Below are 11,970 nucleotides of genomic sequence, written 5' to 3' on the forward strand. Positions count from 1 at the left end.
AAAATTATAAACATCTCTTCCTATAATTATAAATACCTCTACCTATAATATTTATACCCACCGGTGAATTAGCATCAATTTTAAGATGACACTTACCCCAAATGTAGGATGGATCTAAGATTTATGGGGGTGGATTGAACAGTAAAAACCCCCTAAACTAAGGTATTTTGGTCTTAAAAAATTGATGTTTTATCCCTTCACTGTTTTTATATTATTTTTATTTTTTATTTTTTATTGCAAAAAAGCCCATACGAACAAGGGATGAATGGGCCAACCTCCACCTAACACTAGCATAGCTGATTTACGATAATCCTGAAACAAAGAGCATTGTCAATAACTCCGGCCACTTAGCCACTTCATCCAACCTTGCTGAAAACCCCATAAAGGCCCCGGTACCGATGAAACCCAAACCACGTAGCCCCCATTCTCCAGATAAACGGTACCCATTTCTTGGCCTCATGGATAGTCCATACGAAACCTTCCAAAACTTCTCCAACCTTGGCGAAGCTTCCTCATCAGTATTGAAATATTGCCCACCATAGCCATATAATGCCCCCATTGGATTAGAAGACAACTCATTTGTTGGAGCTCCCAATTTCTGCATGCAGCATCAAATTCTTACTATAAATGTAGGGTTTTCTCCCTTCTGGTCAGCTTCTTATTAGAGCTGAAGTTTAGAAAATCACTAGGCACTGAATTTCCTTCTGAGGTAGACTTATAACAATGGACAGATAGCATAGCTAAATAGGCATCTCTAATGTTCACTCGGTTCTTCATTCATGATGCTTTTTGCTGTTAATGAATTATTTTTTGTTTCTTTTCTTCTATTATAAAGCATTTGAGGACAGATAATATGGGTATTTGTAATCCAGACAACCCAGATTTGATTTTCAAGACTACATTATTTTTTTATGACTCCCCAACTTTCTTTGACCAAAAGAATTTTCTAATTTTGTATCCAGTTCAGAATTTTTGCAAATTTATTTGGTGAACTTAAAAAGATCTCCCTCATGCAAGATATTGGCAAGTCGAAACACGGAATCATTGACCAACAATCTTGGTCGAAGAAAATTGTTCAAGCATGAAATCATTGGTCAACGAGTTATTTTAAAAATTTAAAGAATAAAAGAGGGCAAAATTGACTGCAAAAGGGTAATATTGGGTTTTAAAAATATTTTATACATTACACACTCACATGGCGTGACATGTAAATGGATTGTGATGAAAGGCTAGCGGATATTAACGATAAGGGAGGACTTAGCCAATTGTAAGAAAACTAAAAGATATAAACAATAAAGGTGGAATTAATCAATTTTCTAAAATTTAGGGAGTTCGGAGTATTTTAAGAAAAATCCCCAAGATAAAACTAAAGAAGGGTTTTAGTATTTGCTAGAAACCAGAAAGGAGGTACAAAAGGATTTTGTCAAATTTAAAATTTAATTAGAAGGGAAGTATCAACGCCAATAAATGCAAGCCAACGTATGGTGATCTGAAATGACACCAAAACTGGGGCATTCTACCCATGAGGCTATAAGCCTATATCACACCAGTCAGCCAGTCAGGTAGAAGCCATTCTGCTGGAAAGACATGATACTGAAGGGCTTTGACCAATCAAAAGTCTTTGCCCACTATGCCACTGATTTTTTGAGCCAGATAAATACGTAAGTGGTTATCAATTTTATGATGTAGGTCATGGAGGGGCATGATGAAACATGTATAACTATAGACCTCGCGTGCACCCTAGAACTTGTAAGTAACCCAAGAAGAAGGTTGAACTGCGATTATCCAGGGGAAAATCTATGATGCAGGAAAAACATGGTATCAGAAAAGTTTTGACCAATCAAAACACTCATGAATTTTGATAAATAACACGTATTTGGCTACCATGAACGTGTATGATACTAGCTGATCCGCTTGATCGATCAAAAAAATTTCAGATGTCAAGTCAAACCCTTATCCAAGATGGTCTCCCATTGGATGCGCCTTTTGTCAAGCCCTTGTTAGATGGATGTCAGATATTTCATCTGCTGATTTTAATAGATGCTGTGTTGCTTTCGGTGGAAGTTAAGGAGTTGGGTTTGTTCTGTTTAGTTGTTTAGGTGGTTGTTCCTGAGTCGTGTTTAGTTGTCCTGGTGTTTGTGTTGCTTTGCCTTGTAATTCTGTTTCTTTGCTGTTAGTAATGAAATGGCTTTCTACTAAAAAGAAAGAAGACTTGCAGTCATGTAATATTGGGGGCGAGCCTGGTGTTATGGTACAAACTCAGAACAATGGGAAGCATGAAATTGTGGTTTCGACTCTTGAAAGCGGCCACTCATTAACAAAAAAAAAAAAAAGCGGCCACTTGGAGAGCGAAAATAACATAGGCTAGGTCCGTAACCCTGGATAGATGTTCCCAGATGTAACAGCATCTGTAGATTTGACATGTTCTTTGTCTAGGCCTTCTATAATCTTGGATGAAGTAGATTTTTCACGTAAAAAGGCCAGCTGATCAACAAAGAGTAGGTCCTTCATGAGCTGCAATTGCTTCCATTCTTTCTCCATTTGCAATTCCACTTCCTCAAAATGCACTATCTTATCTTGAATCTCCTTCATCTGCAAAAACCAGTGACGGCATTAATAGAACATTCCAATTTCAGGACTAAGAAGTGGGCAGAAAAAACACACACCTGGACTTCTACAATGCCCGAGATGGATCTCTTGATATCCTGTTCTTCCTTATCAAGCAAGGCCTGCGCTTCTAGAATGACTCCTGTTGCATCTGTAATGGTGTCACATTTTGCAGCATTGGATACCGTTTCTGAAAGAGAAATGACAATTTTAATGAAATTGGTTGAGTCTGATAAGTAAAGATAGAGTAGTTGCAGGTGGGACTCAAGACTTCAGATCCTAAGACCATCTAAACTTGTGCAAGAGTGTGATGTGTGGGAACACGCACCTGGCCCGAGCCCGCCCAAGTAACTCCTAACTAGGGGTGCAAGTTGGGTACCTGATTTAAAGATTTTACGTTGCATCGGGCCTAAGCGTCTATTGAAATTTTTACCATGGTTTTCAAAACTGGACCATACCAAATGATCAGACCAGAAAACCCGGGAACAGGTCAGGTAACTGGTTCTGTTTCACCCTAAAACCACTTTTTGGCCAAAAACTGTTGATTTGGCCAGCAATCCACTGACCCGGGTGGTCAAACCATTGACCCAGACAATGGTTTTTGGCCTTTTTTTATTTATTTTTATTTTTTAAGTCAGAATGGGCCATCCATTCAAACTGAACGGTCGGACCATTCGACCTGGGAACTGGTCCCCAGAACGGTTCCCCGTCCAGTCCGGTTTTAAAAACCTTGATTTTTATAATACTCCAACCCAAGCCTGCCCAAGTTGTATCCCTACTCCAAATTCTAGTCTTGGGTTTGAATAAAAGAAACTAAAGTTGTTGGTATAAAAAAATGCATATGTATAGAAATTCTATTGCACTCCTAGGACACCCTTACCAAAATGGTTAAACCAATGCTGATGTGTCTTTGAATTCCAATTATCAAAATGGGAGACAAGAATTTTATTATACCTTGCTGTTTGGACTCATCAGAAAGAGATAGCACACTTTGCTTAGCCCCGGTTTGAAAATTGTTAGGATATTCCTCTGAAAGAGCTGCCACAGCTGCTTGAGCTGCAGCTTCTGCAACCTCTGAACCCACCATAGCAGACAAAAATGCAGCCTGAGAGAATATCAATCATTTTTCATTAAAACTTCCACATAATTTGTTTACACTCTTTAAGAGAGTTAAGAAGATAATACAAGCCTGCACTTAGGCCTTTCCTAATTACACTGAGTTTGTTTTACTCATTGAGTGAGAAATTATACTACCATGACAAAAATAATGTATAGGTAAGTGTGATAAAAGTACAATATGTAATATTCCTAGTCCTAAATCAATTAGGGTTTGTCTCAAGTCAACGACATAATCTTCAGCCAATTACAATTTTTTATTCCTAGAAAAAAATATATTAAGTTTTGATTCCTAATAGTTCCTGTAGGTGCTGATTCCTAAAGAAGCCTAGGTCTTAATTCCTAGGTATTTTCTCTCTTTTCCATATTATGCAAAGCCATCCTGCATCAAGGCCAATTATCAGTTATAGTAACAAAACACTCGTAAGGGTGGTCTGGTTGCAGACTTGCAGGCACATATAAACAAAACTAAAAAGATAGATCACTGAAATGTGCAACTGTAACCAGGCATGGGAGATGCTGAAGTGTGCAATTTTGACAAAACTAAAATAAATGAATAAACAAATTGAATCATGCTCGGTAGAAGAGAAAAGTAAACAAATAAACAAATAAAAAGAAAGATCACTGAAATGTGCAACTGTAACCAGGCATGGGAGATTGTCCTCAGGTCTAACCACGAGAAGTGCCTATAATCAAAACTAATATAAATTTTTTTGATAGGTTCAAGATTAATCTAATGTTTCATAAAATTTTGATTATAAGGTGGTCAAGAAAGAAAATACAAAGTTTTCTTTTTTCATCCCTTTGTAAAATGCAAGTTCATATCATATTAATCTCATGGCCAAAACCATACCTGAGCCATAATCGGGTTGCTTGCATCAGCGAGTGGTGTTAGACACCTTTTCTTTGTTGGGAGTGATGCAACAATATTCTCTGATCCACTTTCTGCACCACTCTGATCCTTCATTTCAAAATGCTTGTCAGCCTCTGCAACATCAGGATGCCCTATAAATTCCTCCCCAAATGGAAGCTTGATAAAACGAGCAACACATTCTTTCTCACTTCTTCCACCAACATGTTCTGCAACCCTTTTCCAGTCATCACCATAATGCATAAGGGCTTCTAGAAGGCGTAGAGTATCTTTGTCCGTCCACTCTGTTTTAGTTTCTTCACTAATCTCAACTCGCCTGAAGTCTGAAGAACTCACACCAACTTGATAGTTACCACGAACATAGCATCTTGCACATAGAGTCAAATCAAACTGTCCAACAAAGAGATTGATCACAAAAAAATTTGGCTAATCTTGCCCCCTCGTTAAAAATAATTACTTGAGAAAGAAAAGTTGCCCCCTCATTGCATTGCACAAAATGCTTGCAGGATCACAAGTAAAGCTCTAAGAAGGCAGCTAGCCTCACCTGCAAGACTAATTTTGTTGAGTGTGCTTCACCTAGCCTGTTGCTGTATTTTGTTGGTTTAACCTTAACCTTAATCTCATGTTGAATACATAATTTACCATACTGTGAGTCTTGAAGTACAAGGCTGCAGCTTTTGTGTTAATAGCATGCCACTTTTAACCAATTGAGCTAATACATTTTCTGAAATATATTGTTTCTTTCAGAATTTAAATTAGGATATTCTTGCAATTTAAGTTTCTATTTTGTTTTTCTTAAGTGGCCATTGCTTGGTGTAATGGTAAACTTTTAGACTGACAAGCATGAGAACATGGGTTCAAGTCTGAGAGTAGCTACTTTGTGCCAGAGGTTAGATCTGCATCCAGTTCACCCCTCCCAAGACCGCAAATAGCTGGGACGTATATTGGGTAACGGCCTTAATTTATTCATCTATTTAGTTTCAAAAGTGGTTTCTCATTTTGCTCAGATCCAAACCTGATCTTGTGCCTTAGACCTCAGGCTCTAGGCTATAGAAATCCCTTGTGCCTTAGTTATGTTTCTTGTTTTCATAACACTACTGCCCCTTGCCTGAACTTTAGTAGCAGTCCATTACCCCAGTACATACCACCAATAACTTGGTAGCCAGAGGAAATAAATGGACGAATGATCATTGAATAAGAGAAGCACTAATAATTGGTCTCTATACAGTATACATATAAAGGCAAGTGCATTGTATTAACCAAACCAATATTTTTCTTATAACCATTACTTGTGACAACATCTGTAAAGGTGCAAAAGAGGATGTAAATGTGTGCGAGTGTGCATATGGCCATGCATGCCACATTAGAGCTACAAAGTAAATGAGTCAAGCGGAGTTAGCTACTGAAAACAAATAAAATAAAATAAGAGGAGGAGGAAAAGGAAAACCTAGCAGAGTTAGCTGCTGAAAAAAATAAAAATAAAATAAAATAAGAGGAGGAAAAGGAAAACCTTGTCACAAGCAAAGCAGGCAATGCTACAAACCGACTTGCAACCGCTGCACAGTTTCTTCGAACTCTCCCTCTTTGACAATGACGATTGAAATGGACTCCCAGCAGAATCACTATTGGATGAGAACAAACCGCCAGACTTACTATCCCTCTCTTCCCACTTAACATGATGCTTCAATGTTGTCCCAGTATAATTAATCAAACCCCAACCTTCCAAAAAATCGAAAACCCTACGAATTGAACCCACGTCTCCGACCAGCGACTTCCGAGCCTCCGTAAACATGATCTTCCTCAAAGGGTTTTCTCTTGATTTTCTGATAATTGAATCCCGATAATACTTATAAACCCTTGGATTCTTTGAAGGTGACTTGGCATCGAAAAATTCAGGGAGGAAACGACGCTCGCATTCATGGATCCTGTCCCATGAAAACCACCCTATTTCAAGTGAAGAAAAAAAGTAAGTTACTCAAATTGGATACCCTCGAATCCTGAATAAGAGATTACAAATACAATCACCGTTGATGGGCAATTAGGGTTCTGTAGAAGATGAACAAAGGAAGTAATTCAAACTAAAAAACCATAGAGTTCTGAACTAGAAAAGCAAAAAACAAGTGACAAAGACCGTAGAAAAGTTACAACAATTGCGAACCTAAGAGTTTCGAATCAATCAGAAAGGGGAAACCCCAGTAAACTATTAACAAAGAAATAGATTCTAAGAAGATGCACGCAAAATTAGGGTTTATAAGCGACTAAAACAAAAAAAAAAGCGCTATCAAATGCAAGTTACGTTTTACATAACACAGGTGTTCTTACTGGAATAGCTAGGAACAACAACGACGACGTCGGTGGCAGGAGGAGATGATTCCGTTGGGCGGGAAGTGGCGGGAGTTGAAGATTCTGCCGGAATCTCCGACTTCACGGAGGAGACGGCCGCAGTCGCTGGATTCTCCGGCGAGGGACCGAGACGTGCCTCGACCGGTGAGGGGGACGCCATGGCTAAAGATACTGGAAGCGTCAAGGAAATGAACCGGCCAGCCGGTGAAGGCAGTGGAATATACTTTTGCTATATCTTTACCCCTTACTTACACGTGCCATGCACGTGATTTTACATTATAAATAAATAAATTTCTTAAATACTTGGGCTAAATTTCTAAAACCTCTCCTTTACATTCTTACAATTGAGTTTAATATTCTATTCTATGCTAATAACACTGGCCTCCCCCTGTGATTTCTGGCATTGTTGCATCTACACCCCCATAGAATAGAATATTCCCCCTGTTATTAGCATAGAATAGAATGTGAAGGAGAGGAAGAAGAAGAAGCTTGCCATTCTCTCTCAGGGGAATTTTAGATCACTAATTCGAACTCGAGTTGCCGAATGAGGAGAAAGTGTGAGAGAGAGAATGTGAAAAGAAATCTAATACACCTAGTCTGGTTTGGTCTACACTAGAAAGACAAGGAAGAATGAAAAATAGTGTGAGAGGGAGGAGAGGAAGGAAAAGAATAGGAGAGGAGGGAGAGCAAAATCGATGGTGACTTACCTTGTCGTCGTCGAAGCTTTAGCCCAAATCAGTTCTTCTTCAGCTGCAAGGAGAGAGATGAAAGATGAGTGAGAGAGGGGTAGAAAAGTTGGAATCAGGTAGTGAAAAGGGTTTAGGGAATGCCAATTCCCTGGGGGCTAGGTCGGGAATGTCAATTCCTTCAAATGGGGGATTGCCATTCCGCTTAGAATGGGAATCTGATTCCCATTCCACCCAAACAAATGGCTGGAATTGGAATGGACCATTCTGATTTCGATTCCAGACCCCTATTCTTTTGAACTAATAAAATTTCCAAAATTTGTGCAATTTTTACAATTTCCATAAAATTCATAAAATTTGTGTTTTTTCTATAATTTATGTATATTTTGTTAAATTATGTACATTTTTTAATTTCTTATGAATTTTATGTATTTTGTTCATTTTCCACTACTTTTCTATTGATATATATATATATATATATATATTTGTTTTTTTGTAATATTTCCTTTTTTATATTATATTGGTAGAAATATATTTTTGAAAATCACATGTTTACATCTAAGGGCAATCTTAATTTTTTTTGTGATAATGGAGGGGGTGTAGATGAAACAATGTCAAAAAGTTTAGGGGAGGACAGTGCTATTAGAATAAAGTAGGGTATTGAGCCTCCCATAACTATCAGAAACTACAAGGGAAGTTTCACCAATTTACCCTTTCTCCTAAATATTGAAACCTCCTTTCTCTTTTCAATAATGGACTAAGAACTCCCTTGTCAAGTGATGTCATGAGACAAATACTCCTTTTTCAATTAGTTAAAAATAAGGCCCGAATAGATAAAAATGATGAAAGGAAACTTAACAAAATAAAACTCAAAAAGAAGAATATAAAAGAATCAATAACTGGTACCCAATTAGAAGTGAGGTCGTTGCAATTTTTCCTCTGTCCGAATCAATACCGAACTAATGACTTCGTAGCTTACCAACAGGTATAAATAGAGTTCGTCTTTGGGCTCAGGCCTTGTTAACAATGGAAACAAGCTAAGATACTCACTCCTTTAGGTCCTTGAATGCTTACTAGCACTCTTCGGTCCATTGGAAGTCCTTTGCCATTTTAATAGCTTGGAAAAGGGGAGGCATCTTCCCGCCGACTTGGACATGAAGCAGTTGAATGCCACAACTCGACTGTGAGTTTTTGGACCTCTTTAACGGACGTCAAGGATTGCATGTCCAAGATAGCTTTGATCTTCTCCAAATTAACTTCTATACCACATCAAGCTACCATGTACCCGAGGAATTTTCCCAACATGACACTGAAAACACACTTGTTTGGGTTGAGTTTCAATTGATATTTTCTTAACACCCCGAATACTTCAGTCAAGTTGTCTATGCAAGAGTTTAACGGTCCTACTTTTAGCTACCATATCATCAATATAGACTTCAACATTTTTTTCTAATTAAATTATGAAAAATTTTGTTTACAAGGCGTTGGTAGGTCGCCCCGACATTCTTAAGGCCGGAAGGAATAAATCAGTAACAATACAAGCTAGTCTTAGTTATAAAAGAAGTTTTTTCCCTAATGTCCATGAAGCTTAGTAGCTTGAATCCCGAGGTTGCGTCTACTAGCCGACCTATTCGTAGGAGCATGAAACTATCCTTTAAATAGGCTTTGTTCAAGTTAGTGAAGTCGATGCAAATGCACCACTTCCCATTTTCCTTCTTGACGAGTACCACGTTGGCATTCTAGTCTAGGTATTTCTCATTTGAACTTGTCATTCAGGAGCTTCCTAGCCTTTTCATCAATTGCCCTCCACTTATATGGGGTGAAGTTTCTCCATTTTTTTTGTGTTTCATAGGTCTAAACTTTGGGTCCACATTAAGCTTATGAGTTATGACCAATGGGTTGATCCCTGGCATATCAACGGTAGGACAAGCAAAAACATTAGAATTTAAACAAATAAAACTTACCAATTCGGCTCAAAGGGAGTCTTGAAGGAGTGATCCAATCTGCACCTGCTTCTCTAGGTCGATCTCAGAAAGAGACACCGAGACCACCTACTCCATGGGTTGTCCTCGATTGTTGCCGATCTCATTGGGCAGGTCCAAGTTAATAGCATTTCCTTGACTTGAGTTTATCACCTCGAATGGCACTGATTCCTCTCTCAATTGGAACTTCGTGGTGAGATGGTAGGTCGACACAACTGCTCAGAGGGCGTGTAAACATGGGCGGCCCAAAATAACATTGTTATGTGCTGGTGTTTTCATGACAAAAAATTGTGTAATGATAGTAACCCTATTCGGCATGGTCCCTATTGTTACCGACAATCTAATCTTCCTAATTTGGTGAATGATGTTACCATTGAAACTGATTAGTGGTACATCAGTTGGGACAAGTTGCTTCCTGTCGAGTTTCATCTATTCAAAAGCCACAAAGAACAAAAAGTCAAAAGAAATCCCACTATCAATTAGAATCCGTCTTACCTCGTAGTTTGTCATGAGGTAGGTGGACATGCTTTAGATCTTCAATGGACAAGGTTGCCTTGACCTGCTTTGGCCACTTCCGAGGTTGGGTGTCAAGATAGGATTGTAGTTCTCAAGCTGATGCTCTTTGGGGAATGTGGCTGCACCTGGCCACTACCAATCCTCTCATGATAACTACAATTACTCTGATAGGGCCTTCCTTCTCAACCTCCTTGTCACAGTCTTTGGGTTGTTCGATAAGTCAATTGTCTTTGACAAGCTACTTAATGTAGTCGTGCTGGATTAGCTCCTCAGTCTCATTCTTCAATTCTCTATAGTACTCAATGCCATGGTCGACAGTGCGGTGGAAATTGCAATGTCGGTCATGATTTCTCTTCATCTGATTGTTTCTCATGCATGGGGACCACTTCAAATAATCAAAGTGATTGGTCTGCATGAGCATCTCACCTCGGTTGGCATTGAAAGGAGTGTAGGTACGGTACCTTAAGGGTGAATTTTGAGATCATTTGGACAAGCTCCTCTCATTCCGGCTCCACTTGCTACTGCTTCCACTTTGGTCATTGTCCTGATCTTTTCTCTTCTTCCTTTCTCCTTAATCCCTTCACGCTTGAACGACCTCTTTAGCATTCATGTACTTCTCAGCTCGATTGAGGAACTCAATCATGTCTTGAGGCGATTTCTTCACTAAGGAGAATGCGAAGCACAAATCCTTAACCCTGTGGGAGGGCACTCCTACTGCTATCGTCGAATCAAGGTCACAGACCTCGAGGGCCTCCTAGTTGAATCTATGTATATACTCCTGAAGGGTCTCCTCAGACCGCTGTTGGATGTGCATCAAGCTCTTCATGGTCTTCTAGTACCTACAACTTGTTGTGAAGTGGGCCACAAACATGTTGGAGAGTTGGTCCCAACTTTTTATGGAACAAGGCGAAAGCCTCAAGTACCATAGTCGAGTTGCTTTTCGTACAATGGTTGGAAAAACCATGCACATGCTTGCTTCTAAGGCCCCATGTACTAACATGAGAGCTTGAAAACTCTCCACATGGTCCAGTGGGTAGGAGGTCCCATCATAGGTTTCTAGGGTCGATGTCTTGAAGTCCTTGGGGTGTGGCTCTGAGAGTATCTCAAGTGAGAGGGGAGATGCTCTAGTTACCTTATGAACACCAAAGGTGTTAGATTGGTTGGCTTCCTGGTCCCTTGATGGTCTGCCACACTAGTCAATTCTAGGTCTAAGTCGGCTTTTCGTGGGAGCTCATCGATGATGCCTTCTATACCTGTCTCGCCTTGAGGTCACCATGGAGTGCGAGTGATCCATCATAGAGGAAGAGTTTGCCCTCCTCTATTCCTTAGGAGCATAAGTGTTGTCCCACTACTCTGAAGTACGGGTTCTAGCAAGGTTTCCATTGTTATTTTGAGGCATTGTGGGAGCTAGAGGAATCACTAGAGGAATGGGTAGTTGAACATTCGGTATTTGCATTGGAAGTTGTCCTCCTGCCAATGTGAAAGGATGCTCTTGAGGTGGTTGTTTGCTGCTGCTTCTCACTCCTCTCGAGCCTAGAGGCAAATGTTTGTGCTCTGGACCAACTACACAAGGTCCTCGATCTACTCCTTAGTCACCCCTATGGTGGAGCAAAGGGCTTGACATTTTGAGGATGTCCCCCGGAGGAGGATCCTCCATTGGAATGATGAGTGTCCTTGTTTTTTGAAGATGACATGATGATGAAAGCAAGAGGGAACAATCTTTGTGTTCAGGAAGTTTACACAAACGATGCCAATTTATAGAGATCAAAAGGCATGATCCTTGTTGGCTATGATCGATGATCTGGGCTCAAGTGCAAATTTTGGTGGCACATCTACAAAAAACAATGTT

The 11,970-nt window shown here is 39.5% G+C and overlaps 1 protein-coding gene across 2 annotated transcripts; it reads right to left on the bottom strand.

Moving 5' to 3' along the window:
- Positions 1–2,196: 2,196 nt before the first annotated feature.
- On the bottom strand, positions 2,197–7,527 carry SWI3B (switch subunit 3). 2 transcript variants are annotated; one of them, XM_088951187.1, is made up of 6 exons: positions 6,917–7,527; positions 6,105–6,538; positions 4,577–4,984; positions 3,562–3,712; positions 2,667–2,797; positions 2,197–2,592 (listed from the first exon to the last, which is right to left on the bottom strand). In XM_088951187.1, the coding sequence occupies exons 1-6, from the start codon at positions 7,095–7,097 to the stop codon at positions 2,365–2,367; spliced, it is 1,533 nt and encodes a 510-aa protein (XP_088807313.1). In that variant the 5' UTR covers positions 7,098–7,527; the 3' UTR covers positions 2,197–2,364. The 2 variants fall into 2 exon arrangements, with proteins under 2 accessions (XP_088807313.1, XP_088807314.1); XM_088951188.1 differs by having other exon boundaries at positions 2,667–2,758; positions 6,917–7,163.
- Between the last annotated feature and the right edge of the window lie 4,443 nt (positions 7,528–11,970).

Source organism: Nelumbo lutea, chromosome 6 (genome assembly GCF_056320005.1).
Source record: "Nelumbo lutea isolate HS-2025 chromosome 6, American lotus-T2T, whole genome shotgun sequence".
NCBI classification, from domain to species: Eukaryota; Viridiplantae; Streptophyta; class Magnoliopsida; order Proteales; family Nelumbonaceae; genus Nelumbo; species Nelumbo lutea.

Excerpts from the sequence above, each read along its gene's own strand:
- SWI3B (XM_088951187.1), bottom strand. The coding sequence starts at position 7,097 with ATGGCGTCCCCCTCACCGGTCGAGGCACGTCTCGGTCCCTCGCCGGAG. Across the intron at positions 4,985-6,104 it reads CCTGCTTTGCTTGTGACAAG|TTTGATTTGACTCTATGTGC; the intron begins GTTTTCCTTTTC and ends TTTGTTGGACAG. Across the intron at positions 2,593-2,666 it reads CGGGCATTGTAGAAGTCCAG|ATGAAGGAGATTCAAGATAA; the intron begins GTGTGTGTTTTT and ends TGGTTTTTGCAG.